The sequence below is a fragment of the Mus caroli genome, chromosome 1, assembly GCF_900094665.2.
Source record: "Mus caroli chromosome 1, CAROLI_EIJ_v1.1, whole genome shotgun sequence".
NCBI classification, from domain to species: Eukaryota; Metazoa; Chordata; class Mammalia; order Rodentia; family Muridae; genus Mus; species Mus caroli.
In genome coordinates this window covers 126,973,174-126,993,399 of record NC_034570.1, presented here as the reverse complement: position 1 = coordinate 126,993,399, position 20,226 = coordinate 126,973,174, and the positions used below count along the sequence as shown (strand labels likewise).

General features: G+C 49.1%; 2 protein-coding genes across 2 annotated transcripts in view; both read left to right on the top strand.

The window, feature by feature from the left end:
- Ipo9 (importin 9) overlaps positions 1-7,820 on the top strand; it is a 50,617-nt gene extending 42,797 nt beyond the window's left edge. The window contains exons 18-24 of the mRNA XM_029475586.1: positions 298-573; positions 1,212-1,378; positions 2,714-2,847; positions 3,387-3,509; positions 3,872-3,976; positions 4,193-4,269; positions 4,719-7,820. Coding sequence (XP_029331446.1) covers positions 298-573; positions 1,212-1,378; positions 2,714-2,847; positions 3,387-3,509; positions 3,872-3,976; positions 4,193-4,269; positions 4,719-4,829 — 993 coding nt within the window. The 3' untranslated portion in view covers positions 4,830-7,820. The remainder of the gene's footprint in view (positions 1-297; positions 574-1,211; positions 1,379-2,713; positions 2,848-3,386; positions 3,510-3,871; positions 3,977-4,192; positions 4,270-4,718) is intronic.
- Positions 7,821-15,166: 7,346 nt separating this feature from the next.
- Positions 15,167-19,247, top strand: Shisa4 (shisa family member 4). The gene is made up of 6 exons (XM_021172544.2): positions 15,167-15,185; positions 15,394-15,498; positions 15,846-16,017; positions 17,046-17,179; positions 17,942-18,109; positions 18,310-19,247. The coding sequence occupies exons 2-6, from the start codon at positions 15,426-15,428 to the stop codon at positions 18,354-18,356; spliced, it is 594 nt and encodes a 197-aa protein (XP_021028203.1). The 5' UTR covers positions 15,167-15,185; positions 15,394-15,425; the 3' UTR covers positions 18,357-19,247.
- The last annotated feature ends 979 nt before the right edge of the window (positions 19,248-20,226 follow it).

Genomic DNA, 20,226 nt, shown 5'->3' with positions numbered 1-20,226 from the left:
TGTCCTGGAACTCACTCTGTAGACCAGGCTGGCCTCGAACTCAGGAATCCGCCTGCCTCTGCTTCCCAAGTGCTGGGATTAAAGACGTGCGAAGATAGATACTTGGGTAAAAGAAGGATCATGTTGGTGCCTATCTTTAGCTCTAAACAATAAATTCCTTGTGTCTAGTGTATGAGCCACAGAGCCCTAGAGGTTTGTTGTTCCCATGAGGTATAGGCCTCTGTCAGTAACAGCTTGAGGGTCTCCTTGCATCTGTTCTCCAATGGCTAATCTTGCTTGTCATTTCTGTCCCCATAGAATGGTGGTGAGTGTTTACGGGCCTATGTGTCAGTGACACTGGAACAGGTAGCCCAGTGGCATGATGAACAAGGCCACAATGGACTATGGTACGTGATGCAAGTAGTGAGCCAGCTCCTTGACCCACGAACCTCAGAGTTTACTGCAGCCTTTGTGGGCCGCCTGGTCTCCACCCTCATCTCCAAGGCAGGGCGGGAGCTGGGGGAGAATCTGGACCAGATTCTTCGTGCCATCCTCAGTAAGATGCAGCAGGCAGAGACACTCAGCGTCATGCAGGTAAGGACAGTGGGGTACAGTAGGCTTTGCTGCGTGAGAATCAAGTGAGTGTGTGGGTCCTGAGTTGTTTTATTCTCTCACTATCCTTGTAGAACAGCTCAGTAGAGTGGATCTCTCCTGGTGGGAGAGACGTGAACAAGGAAAACCCCCATGTTCTGTCCTATGAGTGGACTCTGCTGTATATAGACAAATTCATTTTACGTGTATGAGTGTTTTGCTTGCATGCATGTATGTGCACCACATACATCGAGTCCAGTCTCTTGGAACTACAGTAGAAATGGTTGGGAGCCACCGATTTGGGTGCTAGGAACCACACCCAGCTCCTCAGCGAGAATAGCAGTGCCCTGACCACTGAGCCATCTCTCCAGCCCAGACTCTATTTCTAGTTTGACTTTGGTTTTGGTTTTATCTGAGATGGTCTCAGTATGTAGCTCTGGCTAGTCTGGAACTCTCTGTATAGACCCAGGCTAGCCTCAAACTCAGTGATCTGCCTGCCTCTACTTCCTATGTATTGGAATTAAAGGTATGTGCCACCATGCCCAGTCTCAGAGTCTGCTTCCTGACTGACCAGCACATTCCCTCTTTTCCTGTGTCTATGCAATCTTTTCTTGAAAAAGATACCTCTTGTTCTCTTCTAGTCTCTCATCATGGTGTTTGCTCATCTGGTGCACACTCAGCTGGAACCTCTATTGGAGTTCCTATGTAGTCTCCCAGGACCAACTGGGAAGCCTGCCCTGGAGTTTGTGATGGCTGAGTGGACGAGTCGGCAGCACCTGTTCTATGGACAGTATGAAGGCAAAGTTAGGTAAGGCCCGGTACATTTGCTCTGAGCTTTCTACTTCTACTCACATTTAAATCTTTTGTCCCTGACTTACACCATTGAATTTTGTTCAACCAAGCTGTCCCTTTAGTCTCTATTGTGTCTTTCTTGATAACCATATAATTTAATATCTCCATGTTGAAATTCCCAATAAAACAGCAGAGGAAAAGGTGTATTTCTGATTTCTGCTAAGAACCTCCTCTTGAGCAGACTTTGCCTGGCTAAGTACAGATGGTGGCTTATCCTCCTTTGTAAATCTAAGCCTACGCCTGGTGAATCCCAGTACTCAGGAAGCAGAAGCAGGTCTTTGTGAGTTCAGGGCCAGCCTGATCTACAGAGCTACCTCCAAGACAGCAATAGATAGATAGATAGATAGATAGATAGATAGATAGATAGATAGATAGATAGATACCTCCAAGACAGCAATAGATAGATAGATAGATAGATAGATAGATAGATAGATAGATAGATAGATAGATAGATAGACAGACAGACAGACCCGACCTTTGTTTTGCAACTCCATAGCCTAGACTTCTATCTTTTATTTTTCTGGTGCTGGGAACCAAACCCAGAGCCTTGAGTTTGGTAGGCCAGCCTTCGACCGTTGGGCTAAGTCCCCAGTCTCTAGCCTGCGCTTATTCCACTAGGTCTCATTACCCAGACACACTAACCAGTGTGGGTAACCATTGTGCAGCACTAGGTCTCATCACCCAGACACACTAACCAGTGTGGATAACCATTGTGCACCACTAGGTCTCATCACCCAGACACACTAACCAGTGTGGGTAACCATTGTGCACCACTAGGTCTCATCACCCAGACACACTAACCAGTGTGGATAATCATTGTGCAGCTTGCCCACCCCTAACATTTTTCAAGATGAGCAGATATCAGTGGACCACCTTGTGTACACCAAATCCCATTCTTCTTTCTTTCTTCCTTTCTTTCTTTCTTTCTTTCTTTCTTTCTTTCTTTCTTTCTTTCTTTCTTTCTTTCTTTCTTCCTTTCTTTCTTATTTTGGTTTTTCGAGACAGGGTTTCTCTGTATAGCCCTGGCTGTCCTGGAGCTCACTTTGTAGACCAGGCTGGCCTCAAAGTCAGAAATCCGCCTGCCTCTGCCTCCCAAGTGCTGGGCTTAAAGGCGTGCGCCACCATTGCCGGACACCAAATCCCTTTCTTAGCTGGGCTCTGCTACCTCTTCTAATTAGTAGTAAAAAGAAGTTACACCATCAAAGAGAGGGTCTTCATTTCTGAGGGCGAGCTAATCTACTTGGCAAAAGCTCTAGATGGGAGCTGACTGACATTTCCTGGCTCTTGCCAGCTCTGTGGCACTGTGTAAACTGCTTCAGCATGGCATCAATGCAGACGACAAGCGGCTACAAGATATTCGTGTGAAGGGAGAAGAGATCTACAGCATGGACGAGGGCATCCGCACCCGCTCTAAGTCAGCCAAAAGTGAGTCATGCTTCCAGTCTGGAGGGGCTTCAGAGACCTGGGATAGGGGAAGGGCTACACTGTGTTCTGTGTTTTTATTGGTCGGTTCATAAAGAAGAATCAGAAAACTGAACAGTGAATCAGAACGTGTGGATCCTTCTTGTTGAAAATTGACAAAAATAATCTTGGGACAATGCTCCCAGCTTCCAGCTTCAGTCTGGGGCTCCGATGGACTGTATGTAGAGTTGCTGCCTTTAGCTGTAAGTCTCTGATTGTCTGCCCTGTCTCAGAAGTTAAAGTTCTGGCCAGGGACTGGCATCCTGTGCTGGCTTCACAGCTTGGTTGCTAGTAGGAACTGATCTCTAATCCCGGAACTCTTACTTCTCCTATCTCTGAGCTGCTATGTATAAGACCCAGGAGAATTAAATTGAAGTCATTCTTTGCTGGACTTAGTGAGGGTGGCAGAAAGCACCTGAGAAAGGAGCTCTGCTGAGGAGAGCTGTCAGTCAGGAGGATGAGAGGCTGCCAGTCTAACCTGAGGCTTTTCACTTGCTTCCTAGACCCAGAGCGCTGGACAAACATTCCTCTGTTGGTCAAGATCCTAAAGCTGATTATCAACGAGCTTTCCAATGTCATGGAGGCCAATGCTGCTCGCCAGGCCACTCCTGCTGAGTGGAACCAAGGTGCACCAGACCCTTACTCCCAGGAGACTTTGAACTTCCATATTGTCGGTTAGGTTTATTCAGGCACAGGTTTAAAGGGTGTGGTGCGGAGTGTTACTGGAAAGCTGTGCCGTGACTGACAGTCAGGTCTCCTCAGATCTCACGGTTAGAGGTGAGGGCAGCTAGGAGGCAGGCTGGCTTATCCTTCTGAAAAGCTGAAGTTTTTCCATTCACACCGGGAGGGCTAGCGCATCCTTGGTGCTGTCACGTTTGGGGACTGTAGGCCACATCACAGAAATCCTCAAGGCCCTTCTGTTCTGCCCTAGTAAGATTTGGGGAGGGAAAATGCATGACTGTTTCAGCTGCTTTTCATCTTCAAATAGATGATTCCAATGACATGTGGGAGGACCAGGAGGAAGAAGAAGAGGAGGAGGAGGATGGTTTAGCTGGCCAGCTTTTATCTGACATTCTTGCTACAAGTAAATACGGTAAGCCACTTGAGAAAAGACAGGACAGCATGGTAAATACCTTTTCTTTGCACACTGGTGCCCAAAATGGAGTACCTAAGAAAGAGGAGATGTGGGCTTATAGGGATGGTCCTTGGGCTTTTGGCCCTTCCGCCTGCCTCAGCCATGCAGCAAACGCATCTTTGGCCTGATGTTGGGCCTCTGTCCTGACTCGCCTGTGTTGGCTGTGTCTAACAGAGGAGGATTACTATGAAGACGATGAGGAAGATGACCCCGATGCCCTGAAGGATCCTCTCTATCAGATTGATCTGCAGGTGAGGGTGTCCATAGAAGATTCTTACAAGTAATATCGTTCAAGCCATGGAAACAATATAATGGGTTCAAATCCATTCATGGTTCATCATTAGAATTGCAAGAAAGTAGGGGTGGATGGCTGTCTGTTTGGGTGCTCAGAGCCCTGGGGCAGAGAGGGGTGCTGGGATTTTTATCCAGTCATCTGTACCAGCAATAATCACTCAAAGTGAGTCTACTTTGTGAAAGTTCTCTGGGTGGAATAGGAGATGGAGCCTTGGAAATATTTTTGGGTTCCCTATAGCATTCTGTCATGTATGTATATCAGTTCCACGGATGTGAAAACTGCCCCTTAGGAAGCAGGCATTGTCTGAAAGCCAGCATTCCTGTACCGCTTGCTGGTGGTCCTTGACTTGCTGCATGCTGTTGGCCTTGGGGATGCTTGCTGATGCCTCTCTCCTTCTTCCTGCAGGCGTATCTCACAGACTTCCTTTGCCAGTTTGCTCAGCAGCCCTGTTACATAATGTTTTCATGCCACCTTAACGACAACGAGAGGCGGGTCCTACAGACTATCGGCATCTAAAAAGGAGAGTCTTCAGCCTGTGCTTCCTCTCCTGGCCCAGCCACAGGACATTCTACCGCCCTCTCTGGCCTGGAGATGCGCTTTTTCTCAGCCTGGAGTGGCTTCGGGCCCTCGGCCTGGACAGTGATACTGACACTCAGCCCTTGCTTACCAGGGCTGGCATTTTAAAAGCTAAAGCAAAGAACATTTATCAAACCCCAAATCTGGAACTGTCTTTCTCCCCAGCTCTGCCCCCCTTCATTCCTAGCATCCTCTGTTGGCCAGACCAGAAACATTGATACCGGGGATGTAGGTTCCTGATTATTTTGCCCCACTTCAGGAGCACAGGAATTCATTTCCATTAATATTCAGAAACATATCTGTTTGCTTTCATAGGACATCTGATGTGTTCAGTTAGGAGCCCCGTGAGAGATCATTATGCCTATGCCTTCTGCCCTCAGCCAGTGATGCTCTAGGTTTTCAGTAAGGAGAAGCTGGAGCAGCCACGTACTAAGCCATTTCCAGTAATCTCATCTTTATGCTTTCCTCATGCAACACTAAGGGTCCTCTGTCAAAGGCTCCATATTCCCATCTTTGCTTCATTGCATGACACAGCCCCTCCCCCAGGCTGTTCCTATATATACATGCATACACAAAGCAAGCCAGACAGATGGCAACTTGTCTTTTTTTTTTTTTTTTAAGAAAAAAAATCAGGAAAGAGATTTTTATTTCTAAATCTGCTTGACCCATCTATATTTAATATGCCTCTTCTGCACATAACCCCAGAGTCTGATATTCAGAGGTATCCCTGTCCCTCAGGAATCCTCTGAAGTGGTTGAGTTGTAGCCCTCGAATTTGCAACATGTATTTTTCTAGGACAGTAAAGCGATCTTTACAAATGAATTTAGTCTGCATACTCTAAGGTGTCTCAACACCTCCACCTTCTGTTTCTTCCCTCCAGAAGCAAAGTAAAAAACAGAAGAAAGCATAGCATATTTTAGCGTCCTACTGTGATTTGGCAAGCAGCTCAGAAATCTTAGAGAACTGGTATTTTTCATCCAAATATGTTTAAAGAGTCAGTGGTACAGCGTGCGGAGGATGGCCCAGGGTTCAGTCCCCAGTACTACAAAAATAAGGGCATCCTGCAGTGGGGTTCCCTTGCATTATGAGTTGAGAATGGGTGAAGATTAAGAGCAGAGCAGTTGCCCCATGCTCCCTTTGTTTGGTAGTGCCCAGGTCTGCCGCTCCATTTTTAATAGCTGGGGCTTTTTCTTTGGGATGATACTCTAACAAAAAGGAAAGGGGATGTAGTGGTCTTGAGCTCCACTTAAGCAGAAGGCGTATAAGGCCTTTCCTGGGACCAAAGGACTTGGCAGCTTGTTACTGACTGCGCCACCAGATGTCCTTAGTGCTCAACCTTGAGTTCAGAAGCACTAACTAAAGTTTCCACTTTTATTTTTAAGAGCCTAAGAAAGTGTGTATAGTTGTCTTCTGGCTGGCGGTGTGGAGACCAGCATTGCCTCTGCCTTTGCTGCTTTTCCTCCTGAAGTTGAAGTTCCTGATAGAGAGAAATGATAACATACCTGTCCAGTGGCACCCAAAAACACCACAGTAGGAGCTTTGGAACCTCGTTCTATAGTTGACCTCAAAGTCAACTGGATTTGGTGCTAAAAACAGTAGACCATTCCACAAGATTAAGTTGTCTAGTGGTTTTGTCACATTAGAGTGGTACCAGGTTAGCAGCACTGGCCTGCTGAATTTGAGGAAGCTTGGAGACCCCAGTTCATATGCCGACAGTGATATGGGTTCATTCTAAGCCTGCACATTAGAACAGTTCCCAGTGTATGGTGCCAAAATTAGTCCAAAGGGTCTGTCCCGTTCTCATGGTTCACTTTTGGTAGGAGGGCTAAGCTCCTGGCTTAAGAAAACTTGAAAAGCAGGTTTGTAGGAAGCCATCCTGGCCAGCATACATAACTGATTGGAAGTGGAGGGGCTTCTGCACCCTGGTGGACAGATGCTTGTACTTTCAGAACACTTAACTCCTGCAACAGTGAAATCTCCTATCCTGCCAAGAGACTGTACCCGAGAGCAAGGAGAACGTTCTGGTGGTGACTGTTGGTGTGACGAAGTTGAACTCTGGCTTGTATTTTATCTCCTATGAAAGCCAACTTCATTTGGGAAAGGGGCCGAGGCGGACTGTTGAAGACTAAGAAAAGACCAGTGAACTCATGAGAGGTGTGGGCTCCCTATGATCAAAGGTTTCCAGGTTGTGGGTGAAACACTGGAGAGCTAGAAAGCAGATGAGATTCCAAGAAAGAGTTGTTCCGCTAATCCCTGACTAAGACGCATGAACCTACAACAGATGGTTGGAAAGCAGATGACTTTCAGCGGGGAAAGCAGTGGCTGGGGCTGAGAGGGGTGGTCATTGTGAGCTAATGAAAACAAGCCTCAGCTCTTGTTAGCTGTCCTAAGTACCCTAGAGAAGTAAAGTGTGGGTCTTTACTGTGGAGATGAGTGGGTTGTTTATGCCAGGACATTTGAAGCCATTTGCAAAAGAAACTGACCTACACAAGGAAAGAATGCTCATCAAATCTTAGATGACAGGAAACCCCTAGGAAAGGTGACATTTAGAATCCAAGTAGGTCAAGTATAAGAAAAGGAGTTTGGCAACAGTATTTATCAGGAAGATTGAAGATTTGGAGTACTGTGTACCTCATTAAAAGTACTGAGTGTTAGTCCAGAAAACTCCAGTGTGGGCCCAGGTTATGGTCTAGAATACTGCAGACTTTCCTCCACCTCTGTCCCTCTCAGGGATCCTGACCAATGACTACTCTGTAAAAGGACATCCGAGACCTAGACTGTTTAGAGGAAGTGGTGACATGGCTGAGAAGGCTGGGCTCGGGACAGCCTCAGCACTCATGGGTTTGTTCAGACAAGTGCTGCACTGCACCAGCCCAGCAGGCAGGCCAGCTGCGCCTGAGAACGGAATAAAAAGTGCATTTCTGGCTCTTCTGTCTCCTGTCAGTTTCAGTGACTATTAAGCTTCTGTCAGATACAGTAGGCCAGTGCCTTAGGTTTTTTTCAAGAAGCTGGCCCAGGCTCCATGGTGGTGCCCACCTTAAATTCCAGCACTAAAGAGACAGGCAAATCTCTTGAGTCCAAGGTCAACTTGGCCTACAAAGCAAGTTACTGGCCCATAAGACCTTGTCTTGGAGTGGGGCAGGAGAAGCTGATTATTGATATCAGAAATCAATAACAAATGAGGCAAGTGTTTTTTTTTTGTTTTTTTTTAATATTTATTTATTTATTATATGTAAGTACACTGTAGCTGTCTTCAGACACTCTAGAAGAGGGAGTCAGATCTCGTTACGGATGGTTGTGAGCCACCATGTGGTTGCTGGGATTTGAACTCTGGACCTTCGGAAGAGTAGTCGGGTGCTCTTACCCACTGAGCCATCTCACCAGCCCATGAGGCAAGTGTTATCAGAAAAATGGGTACTGTGTATTGTCCCCTCCACCCCCAAAGAAAGACTAGGCTAGCAGTAATGACAGTGAGTCACTGGTATGAAGAAGGTGACCCTTCAGTGAAGCATCTTGCTAAAATGTGAGCTCTGAGATGCTAAGCTGGTGGACGTGTCTATGTGGATGACCTCACACCTGCCAACCCTGCAGAAGTCCTTTTTTTTTTTTAAGATGTATTTATTATTGTACATAAGTGCACTGTAGCTGTCTTCAGATGTGCCAGAAGAGGGCGTCAGATCTCCTTACTGGTGGTTGTGAGCCAGTTGCTGGGATTTGAACTCAAGACCTTTGAGAGAGCAGTCAGTGCTCCTACCCGCTGAGCCATCTCACCAGCCTGCAGGTGCTTTTCCTTAACCCTTTTATGAATAAAGGAGAGCAGATACGGAATGTTACCTGCTAGTGTGAGATTACTATCCAAGAAGCCTGTACTTAACGATAGTTACTCTTACCTCTCCAGTCAGACAAAGGGAGGGCAGGATATTCTAGAGGGGCCTGTGGTGACTAAGATAAGATTGTCATGAAACAATTGAAGAGCTCTTTGAAGAGCTCTTTTATAAGCACAGTAGAAATGTTAGAATGAACTGGGCTTGGTAAAACAACTGTAGCTGGACGTGGTGGCACTTGCCTTTGATCCCAGCACTCAGGAGGCAGAGACAGGCAGATTTCTGAGTTCGAGGCCAGCCTAGTCTACAAAGTGAGTTCCAGGACAGCCAGGGCTATACAGAGAAACCCTGTCTCAAAAAACCAAAACCAACCAACCAACCAAAAACCCACACAACTGTAATGTCAGTCCAGTGGAGGGAGAAGTAGGCAGAACTCTAGTTTCCAGTCAAGCAGGGCTACATAGTGAACCCCTGTCTCAAAAAAAACAAAAAACAAAAATGGAGCCTGATGTATAGTGCACTGGTAGAGCACTCAATTAGCATTCATGAGACCCAGGATTCTACACCAGCTAGAAAAAAAAAAAACATTGTGATTCCTGGAGTCTAGGCCAAAAATAAAAGCTATAAAGATAAGCTGAGCCAAATGGTGAGAAGGCTCCAACAAGGCCTGCTTCCTCCAGAGAAAGACTCTCCATCTAAGAGAAACTAAAAGGGGTTTGGAGCCTGAGCTACAGTTGGAGGCGATGGAAGGTAGGAACACCATCTGGCAGCAGAGCTGAGTGGAAGAGCGGCAGCGTGTGCTGAGACCGGAACCAGATGAGAAGAGATGAGTTGGTGAAGCCTTGCAAAGGCTGATGACCCCTGGGGGAGAGGTTCCCCAAAGGAACTCAGTGTTACCAGGTCCTCTGCATCAGGGGTCAAGCGTTCTGTTGGTAGTCATATGGCCAAAGCCCCACTCCCACAGACTGACACTGGATCTCAGTGCTTTATGAAGATTCCAGCAACAAGCAGCCAAACGTACATGTTAATAAAATTACGAACTCAGTGACCCATTTGCCTTTCTGTGAGGATAATGCAGGTTGGCACCAGCCAGCTAATGATCTCATTTTTTTGTTTTTAGATGATAACAAAAGGTCTCTCATGCCCGTGTGGCAAGCATGCAATGAGAAGGAAAACAGTGAGCCCCGGGCCTGACTAGAAGGCCCAGAGAGCCCTTCAAGTCTTGGCAGAACAATATAACTAGAAAGGGGGTTGGAATAGGAACCTTGCTTTCCTTGCCTGTAAAATGGGGGACTGATGCCCAGCTCACCGGATCGTAAGAAGAGTCCCATCCTAGCCCCCGCCACAGAGCGGGAGCTAGCTGTATCTGGGTTGACTTGCCTGGTTGGATTTGACTGTGACTCAATTCAGCCTCACAGATGCCAGTGCTGCTGCTAAATCAAGGCTTGGTGAGCCTTTGGGAGGACAGCTCTGTAGAGCTGCCCCAGCTCCCACCTGCCACCCACTATGCAATTTTCCCGTGGTTATCTGTGACAAATTATTGGTGTAATGGTTTGCTCTCGCTTCCCCCCCCCCCCCCCCCCCACCTCTCATTCTCAGAACGTAATTAAAGTCTTTGTAATTCATCACCTTAGTGGGGTTTGAAAGGTGGAAAACCACTCTCGAGGATAGCTACACTTCTAGATCCAACAGGGGAAGCTCAGCTGAAATCAAACCCGGAGCCTGGAGGGAGGAGGAGGGTAAAAGGAGGGGCCTAGACTCCCACAGCAGGAAGACCCCGGAGCTTGAGTCAGGACCTGAGAATGGACTTTGGAAGAAGGCCACAGGGGATACCTGAAGAGCACTATATCTAGGACGTGTACATGGGCCAGAACTCACTGCATATTGTGAGCATGTGTTAAAACCAGAGGAAACAGGCCTGGAGTGCTTACCCCAGAGTTTGGCACTAAATTCCCCCACTAGGTGGTAGGATAGACTCAGTCTGATCCATTTCAATTAAAAAAAAAAAAGTTGTTTTTTTTTTTTCAACCAGGTGGTGGTGTGCATACCTTTAATCCCAGCACTTAGGAGACAGAAGCAGGCTGGCAGGCTAACTTCTGACTTCAAGGCCAGCCTGGTCTATATATAGTGAGTTCCAGGACAGCTAAGAGTACACAGAAAACTCTGTCCCAAAAAGAAGAAATCATTTTTACATCTGACTTTGTAGTTGAGCAGATTCTTAATTCTCATTTCCCTCGACAGCTTCTCTCCTCATCCCTGACCAGAAGGTTAGCTAGCAATGGCAGAGAAGCCAGGCCAGTGACACCTTAGCTTCACCTTAAGCCCTCTCCAGCCAGAAAGACAGGGTGGAGTTTCTACAAGAGAGCAGCAAGACCAGAGGGGTCAGGTGGCTTTGAGCTAGCAGTCAGGAAGTGGCAGAGCAGGACACTAGTAGTTTGTGGTTCACAGCGTGGGCTCTGGAGCCAGGCTGGATTTTGAGTCTGTGCAGGACCACATGCCAGCTTTAGTAATTTTGGGCAAGATGTATTTAAAATTTCTATCTACCTTTCCAAATCCACAGAATAGGTATGTTGGTATCTGTACCACAGGGGACTGTAAGAATTAAATAAAGCCAGTACAATACAAAGCACTTTGAAGTGAGGCTTAGGTTTAGTTTGCTAGTATGACCTTGAATCTAATGGAATTATCATCACCTAAACGTGTTAAGAAAGTTCCTGTGCGTCCGAATTCAACAGTTCCCATCTGTGCTAGGATGGCTGCACACAAACCCCAGCTGGAGTGCTGAGTTTTGAGACAAGGCTCTGGCCCCAAGCTCTTCCCAGGAGAGGGGACAGACAGGAGAGCTGTAAACAGCCTTCGCACTCACTCTCAGATCTCAAAATAACTTGTCTGCCCCCACCCTGCCCAGCTGGCAGAGCTGCAGGCTGAGTAAAGTGCCATTTAAAGATAACCTGGCACTCTCCATACACCTCACTGCCTGGGCGGCTCCTAGGGCCAGACAGGCTGCCTAAGACGGTGGCTGCTCCTTCCACTCGCACCAATTCATCTACCCGCTTCATCCTCCATGCTGGAGTCCACACTGCGGTAGCTTCACTCAGCTTGCAGAGAACACTGCAGACCAGCAGGAGCCTGGCATTCTGAGAGGTAGTCCTTGAAGACATTATAAACCCTCTGGAGGAAGAGTACCCCTTTCTATCAGTAGCTGGGTGGCAGGGTGACACCCCACACTGGCCAGTACCGTTGACCTCCCCTCAAAGATGCCTACTACTACAAGAACAAATATAAAGAACACTATCTTTTGCAAGTCTTCACTCCCGTTCCTCAGTCTTTGCTCCATGGCCCTCTCAGGACTTGGGTCCACTGTGGAAATACAGCGCATGCTTCAGCATCCCCTGTCAAGAAGGACCAGTTGGGAAGTAGTGGGTCACGTGCTTCTGCCAGCACTCAGAGTTTTGAGGCAAGGCCACCACCCTTTGTCCATGACTTTGTGCATGTTTGTACATGAGAATCCCAACCTGCGTGGGCACCCTAGCACTGAATCCTAATCCTTTATCCTAGAATTTTCCAAACAGAAAACCACTGACTTAACTGGGTATGGTAGTTCATGCCTTTAATCCCAGCACTTGGGAGGCAGAGGCAGCTGGATCTCTGAGTTAGAGGCCAGCCTTCAAACTCCAGGCCAGCCAGGGCTACACATGAGAATCTGTTTGTTTGTTTGTTTGTTTGTTTGTTTGTTTGTTTGTTTTTAAAGGGGGGAAGGGTCAGGGGATTGTGGGCCAGTGAGATGGATCAGCTGAAAAATGCAATCATTGCCAAGCCTAAAGACCTGAGTTAAGGTCCCTGGAACCTACATGTTGAGAGGAGAAAACCAATTCTTACAATTTATCCTTTTACCTAATGTCACACAAATAAAAGTAACAAAGTTTTTTGTTTTTTATAAACAAGATACTGGTGCTGGAGAGATGGCTTAGAGGTTAAGAGCACTGACTGCTGTTCCAGAGATCCTGAATTCAATTCCCAGCAACCACATGGTGGCTCACAACCATCTGTAATGGGATCTGATGCCCTCTTCTGATGTGTCTGAAGACAATGACAGTGGACTCATATGTATAAAATACATATATAAATCTTAAAAAAAAAAACAAACAAGATACCGGAATGATACAGACAGGCAAGGTGGATCTAAAGCACTCATGTAGAAGAGAGCAGAGCAGAGTCAACTTGGAACAGGAGGGACAGTCCTTTGCTGGGCACCTACTTGCCCAGCTTGGTGACAGTAGCCTTCCTTTCATGGGACTCATGATAGAGGAAGAAGAAGGACAGCAATGGGTGGGCAGACATAGGTGGTACTGAGTCAAGACATGTCCTTGGCAGTGGTATTTATGACTGTCCAACACACTCCTGCCAGCCTCTTCTGGTGGCCGGAGCATGCTTCTCTTGTTCCCTCTCTCTGGAAGGATGTGCCACCACCTACAAGAATGAGTTTAGGGCCATCCTTCCATGATTTCCTTTCCCTAACTCATTGGCATTCTGCTTTGCTGCCCGTGACCTCTGGTTCCCTCACCCTGAACACCAGAAGCATTTGCCGTCCGTGTACCCTTTAGCTGAAAGTCAAGATCCGCCTGTGTAGAGATAATGGGTCCTACTGTTTGTTTGCTTCACCATTTGCTATTGTACCTTAAACCTTTAACATTTGAGTCTGTGATGGCAATGATAGAAATATTTACCAGTGTGGCTTAGCTAGGGGAGTTGTGCACAGAGTCCGATGAGGTAGATGCCCAAATATTAGAGGGCCTTGTGGCGTGGGCTTCAAAGGCGACTCGGCAGTTCAGAGCACTTGGTGCTCTTGCTGAAGGAAGACCCACGTTTGGTTCCCAGTGCCCATGGGATGGTTCACAACTACCCATAAGTTTAGCTCCAGAGCATCAGACACCCTCAAGGGCACCAGGCATGCATGTAGTACACATGCACACATGTAGGCAAATACTCAGACACATAAAAAATATTTTCTTAAGTGTCCATGGCAGGAGACTAAAGTAGCCATTACTCTGCCTCGGCTGATCGGTAGTCCTGGTCAGGGAACTGCATGCAGGTGGAGCATGACCACTGACATTCTGTAACTGCCTGGCTGGCTGGCTGGCAGCAGTGAACGAATGCTTAGAGACTTTTACTTCCTCTTTAACTGTCAGTGCATTGAAAGAATGGACTCCAAAAAATGGACCCCAGGAACTTTCAGCTGGGTGAGGAATTGGTGAAGGCCCAGGGGCATGCAGAAAAGGCACATGTCTCCTGGTGAAAGACTTTACAGTTTGTCAGTGACCTTGCAGGAGCGACTAGGAACCAAGGCAGTGATGGGCAGGGGAATCACATCTTGCCTGGACTACTATGTCAAATATCTTACTCTCTATTTAAACTTTGCCCTTACTTGAGATGGACTAGGATCTGTGTGCCGAGACCCCTCTTGGGGTTAGAAGCACCCTTTCCCACAAGGGTTGCCGAAGACCATCGGAAAACAGATATTTACATTACATTCATAACAGTAGCAAAATTACAATTATGAGGTAGCAATGAAAATAATATTATGGTTGGGAGTCACCACAGTTTGAGGAATGGTGTCAAAGGGTTGCCACAGTAGGAAGGCTGAGACCCACAGGACTAGGGCATGGAAAGGAATCACTAGATCTCCGTGACCCTCTTTCCAGTGTGGCCATATTGAATACATTTCCTCCTTCTGTCTTTCACTATTCATTTGGTTATTTTAAATATTTATTGAGGGCAATTGTCTAAACCTGGCTTGTTGGAGCCCCAGGCTCTGACGCTAAGTCCTGCATCAACTCCACATGAGTTGGTAAAGGTACATTGACTTTCTTCCTTGAGACTTTCCACCTGTAACTAACTGTTGACTCTGGTAGCTTATGTAGTATTTTTTGCAGGCTTGCTCCATGAAGAAAAATAGTTTCCACTCTAAAGTGTTTAACTGGCTGTGTTTCGGCCACCCCTACCGGTGAGGAGTGAGGCTATAGTTGGAGCTGTCCATTCAGAGGGAGAAGGGGCCATCTCAGGAGCCAGTGCAGCTGCCAGGGCCCAGGCCTGTGGGCACCGATGGGGACAAAGCTTCTCTGAACTTCCTCTCAATGGATGCCTGTTTCTAGGAATGGGGGCAGGGTGACGCTGCCCCATCCTCCCCCTGCAGGACGTCCAAGACTGGACACCAGAGCAGAGGAGGTCCCACACAAGGGAAGGTGCGGCCCTGCCCCTCCAGAGTTGGCCCATGAGCTGTTCATTAGGAGGTGGCACCAGGATCAGTGTTTCTGGGGTCTGGGATAATGATTGGTCTCAGGAGAGAGGCGGGCACAGGGTACTGCCAGGCCTCCCTGACCGCAGTGCCCAGCTGTTGGCTGTGCCCTTAAGGGCTCAGACTAAAGGAGTCACCGCACTGTTGTGGACAGAGAGAGCAGGGCTGTGCCTTGGGGTGAGGGGTACCAGGCCGGTGCTGAGGCTGGGTGGGCGTCGCTGGTGGGCAGACCCCTGGGCGGGGCCCTGGCAGGGTTACTGCAGGCGGGGCGTTAGTCCCGCCCCAAGAAGGCGGGAGAGGAGCTAGAGCCTGGCCGCGGGCTGGGCGGTGCTGCAGCTCCCGCCGGCCGGCTTCGTCCAGCTTTGTCCTGCGGCCCCTTTTCCAGGCCGTCCTGGCCGCGCCCAGCCCCCTCTCGCCATGCCGCCCGCGGGGCCCCGCGGGACCGCGCCGCTCGCAGCCGTCGTCCTGCTGGTGCTTGGGGCTCCTCTGGGTAAGGGATGGAGAGCGACACGAGATGGGTGGGGTGGGGCGAGATCAGGGAGAGGTGAAAGGGACCAGCCTTGTCCTCAGAGGCTATCTTCCGGGTGTCCATGTGCCCCAGATGCTTGCGGTTGTTCCCGGAGCAGGCAAGAAAGGGCGCTGAGAGGTCAGGCAGCGGGAACCTGGCCCCCAGGCGCGGGGTTCAGGTTCAGGGAGAAAGGGGCTTCTAGGACTTCTGGCTGAGCCCCTTAGGGCAGAAACAAAAGTGAGCTTTCAGCTTGTCAAGGCAGTGAGATTGAGGGTGGCCAGAACTGAATTGGACTGGTGTCCACTGGGCACCCCCACCCCTGCCCGCAGCGCTGGCGAGTGAGGACTGCTTGTGGTATCTGGACCGGAATGGCTCCTGGCATCCGGGATTTGACTGCGAGTTCTTCACCTTCTGCTGCGGGACCTGCTACCAGCGGTACTGCTGCAGGGACCTGACCTTACTCATCACCGAGAGACAGCAGAAACACTGCCTGGCCTTCAGGTGGGCTGCGGACTCCCACTCCACCCCCTCTCCGGAGGCCTCCTGCTGGCTCCAGTGCCCACCTCCACATTCTTAACTGCAGGAGTCACCAGGACTCCAAATGGTGACAGAGCTGGGTGGTTGGTGTTAGTTACCATGGGCTCGCCTGGGCTGTTTCCAGGGGCTTTCTGGATCCTGACAGGTCCTGGGAGGGAGTGTGCTGAGTTAACACTAACATTCAAACTGCAGAGTGCCTTGGTAGACGCTCTGGTGAGAGGGCAGGAAGACTTGGGTTTTGTTTCCAGGCTGGTGCACTGTGATCCAGCTAAGGCGCTTGCCCTCTATAGAGTACTGTTACCTTTTAAAATACTATGGAAGTTGCTAGCCAGGCCTGGTGGCTCGCACCTGTAATCCCAGCACTCAGAAGGCTGAGGCGGGAAGATCATCACTAAAGAGTTCCAGACCAGCCTGGGCTACAAAGTGAGACTATCTCAAAAAACGATAACACCACCAAATAAATAAATAAATAAATAAGAAAAGAAACAGTTGCCAAAATTAAAAGTTTTGCTAATCCTTCCCCCATCCAGCCCAGGGCTGAGGGTGGGTCCTCAAACAGGCCAACATGCTACTATTAAGCTACACTCCCAGCCCCCAAATTAGTGGTTTCAAACTTTTTAACGGGAGCTGTAAACACATAAAAATGGTATAAGGGGATTGCAAGCTCTTGTCAGATTTGATGATAATGGCCCTACATTATTTCAAAGGCTCCATTGAGGCCAACATACTTTAAACCTAACCAATATTAAAGCAGGGGTAGGTGGGCACACTACAAATCCCAGCATGCCTCATGCCAGCTACCCAGACAGCATAGCCTCCTGGGAAGTAGAGGTCTCTTAGAGCTACTTAACAAGGTGGGCAGAATTAATCCCACAGGGAACCCCAAGACATAGTGTGCTGTGGCTCCCTGCTGGCCAAGAGTTGGAGTCAGCACCCTGAGGAGTTCCTCTTATGAATGTTGGAAGGTGAGAGGACCTGTTTTTTGTCTAAAGTCCCAAGACCATAGCAGGCATCGCCTCTGCTGTAATCCTCTTTGTTGCTGTGGTTGCCACCACCATCTGCTGCTTCCTCTGTTCCTGTTGTTACCTATACCGAAGGCGCCAGCAGCTCCAGAGCACGTTTGAAGGTACGCACAGAGTCAGAAAAGATAAGTCTGAAACGGGCTGGATTGACTGCTGTGATGGGCACCAAAGGGACGAAGGACTGGTGAATTCTGTAGTAGTGAGGGTTTCTGTGTGCCTGGGCATCGCCAGTGGGAAATGTGTGCAAGTGAACCCTTGAGCGTTAGACTGTGTCCAGGAATGTATGGGAGCGAGTTAGTGTGCCCTTGTATGTGCATGCACATGAACATTCAGTCGTGCCCAGGAATGCATCGTCGGTGGTAAGTGTGCAGTAGGTATAAGCATGCCTGGGGCTGAAGTGGGGTCTGTAGTAGTGAACACTAACTGGGCGTGTTCGAGTACTTCGGATGTGTGTTTGAGTGTTGCATGTAACTGCCCATGGGGATGATGACACCATACAGGAGATCAGCGTGAGGGGAGGACCCCCCTAGAGACAGCTATGTTGGATTACAAGATGCCAGCATCTGGAGCTGCCCATCTTCTACCCAAGTGGGACTCTCCCAGGCTAGCCTGCCTTCTGAGGGCTCTCTAGCCTGCTTGCGGGGAGGGGGCAGGGAACAGACTTGCTCAACACAGACTGACCTGCTTAGCTTCATACAGAGCTTCCTGCTCAACTCTGGGCAAGCAGACTTTGAGAGGCAAAGGCTACAAGTGGCCACCCAGCAGCCTGCCAGGCAGTTGTCAGAGCGCTTACCTTGGTCTCCTGGATGGGAGGAGGTTTCTATGGGAGCTGAGTATTTAAATGCTGATCCTTGTCCCTCTTCTAGGCCAGGAGATTCCTATGACAGGCATCCCAATGCAGCCAGTATACCAGTACCCCCCGGATCCCAAAGCTGGCCCTGCACCTCCACAGCCTGGTTTCATGTACCCACCTAGCGGCCCTGCTCCTCAGTATCCTCTCTACCCAGCTGGGCCCCCAATCTACAACCCTGCAGGTAAATGCACAACCTGGAGTCCTTGTCCCTTCTTGTCCCCACCCCTTTCGCTGGTGGATTACCTTTCCCGGGGTCCCTCCATGTCTCCTTGGAAACTTCTAGGCATTTCTTCCCATGGAACCTGCGCATCATGAAGGGGGGAGAGTACTTCCTGTCTTCCTGTGTCCCACTGACCCTTATCCTGTCTCCTTGGTTTTCAGCTCCTCCGCCTTATATGCCACCACAGCCCTCTTATCCAGGAGCCTGAAGAGACAGCTGTGGCTCTGCTGTCTTCCGTGATGTCGTTTTTTGTTTTGGGGGTTTTTTGGGGGGGGGAGAGTCCCCGTCCTGTCCCTGCATTTAGCCCTGAGGGTGGGCAAGGGTCTCCTAGTCACCAGGCCCTCAGTCAAGCCAAGCCTTGGGCCCTGCTGAGGACAGAGCCCCAGAGAAGTGGAACGTGAGCTGAGCTGGAACCAGGCCGTGGATGAGGGGTGGGTAGGGAGGACTTGGGATTCATGAGCTATTTTTACTGGGAGACTGGGAGTAAGATGAGAGCCTAGGCCACAGTCTCTGTTTTCAAGTCGTCCCTCTGCGCCCAGGACCCCAATCAGAAAGGTGGGGCCCCTCCTATATACCCAGTTAGGGCTGAGGCGGAGACAAGTGAGGGGCTCTATCAACAGCTGGCCACAGCCCTTCCCTCTAGCTGCCCAATTGGCTGGAGCGCAGGCCTCCTGGATTAAAGCTGTAATGATGTAACTCATCAGTGGAATCACTGGCCCCTTCTCTTAACCCTGCCTTCTGCTGAACCCGGACTGCTGCCTGCTCCACATTCCACAGCAGGGGAGGGCAGCACTGGTGGGAGGAGAGCGCCACCATCAGCCCCATCCTGGGCAGAACCCCTGAGCATCTCTGGACTGTTTTCCAATGCTGTTGAGCAGATTTGTGGCAGCTAGAGAGAGGGTGTTCACATGCTTTTCAGGGCCAGGCCTCTGAGACGTCCAAGGCATTACCAGCTATATAAAGACACCTCTCCATCCAAGAACACTTACCTTCCAATCTGGGTCTCTGCACTGTCTGACCTTGAGCTTGCCTCTGAGTGTCTTCATGTATAGAATGGGGATAATAGCTGTCAAGAGGATGATATATAATGGAATCGAAACTATGAGTCCGTCCTTCCTTCCTGATCAGAGGCCCAGGACCTGGAGCCAACATACAGAGGTGTGGTGTAAGGTACTTGACAGCTTGATCATCACAGGATGCTAAGGTGTCAGATTCTACAGGGCAGTGTCCCGGTCCACGCAAGCTAGGTATAGACTGTGAAGGCTACCTAGAAGAGGTGACCTGGGAGTATCACAGAGCTGTCTGCCCATCTTCCCTTGCTGTGATCCTTGAAGTCATAGTCTTTGTGCTCTCAAGACATCTGGTGACAATTGCAAGAAGTTTTGAGGTTTGGGGGTGCTGGGATGGTCTGTGGGAGCCCCAGGCATGATAGCTAAGTGCCCTGTACTAAAAGTCACCCTGAGACCATTCTTAATAGTTTTAATTCAAGTAGGGAAATGCCAACTTATCCAATGCCCCTACCCCCAGTTCTCTAAGGTCAGCCTTTTTTTTTTTTTTTTTTTTTCCATCCATCCTCAGGAAATCTACCCCACTGCAGCCTCAAGTTTCTGGCTTCCAGCAGCCTCCTAGGTTCTAGGCAGGGCCATTATCCTCACAAGGTCCCCAGGGCCCTCTGTAGCCATACATCCAGGGGGCATTACCTCAGATCACATAGTCCAGAAGTCAGAACCTGGGGGTCTGAGTCATAGACTCCCTAGAGCAGGGGTCTGCCCCTGAGTGAACTCACAGGTTCCCTCTCCTCAGTGAAATCAAGGGGTACATGAATTTACCCCCTGAACCTTGTCACAGAAGAGCATGATGTTGATGTATGTGACAGAATGCATTGCCCTTGAGTCAGCAATCTGGGAACCTATGACAAGTGGCTTTGTAGTATAGGATGGGAGGTTTACCCCAGCCAGAGCTTCAGGGGGAGAAGGGCTATTTCCATTTAACACAGCAAAGCATCAGAAATAAGAATTCTAAGCCGGGCGTGGTGGTGCACGCCTTTAATCCCAGCACTCGGGAGGCAGAGGCAGGCG

Excerpts from the sequence above, each read along its gene's own strand:
- Shisa4 (XM_021172544.2), top strand. The coding sequence starts at position 15,426 with ATGCCGCCCGCGGGGCCCCGCGGGACCGCGCCGCTCGCAGCCGTCGTC. Across the intron at positions 15,499-15,845 it reads GGTGCTTGGGGCTCCTCTGG|CGCTGGCGAGTGAGGACTGC; the intron begins GTAAGGGATGGA and ends CCCTGCCCGCAG. Across the intron at positions 16,018-17,045 it reads AAACACTGCCTGGCCTTCAG|TCCCAAGACCATAGCAGGCA; the intron begins GTGGGCTGCGGA and ends TTTTGTCTAAAG.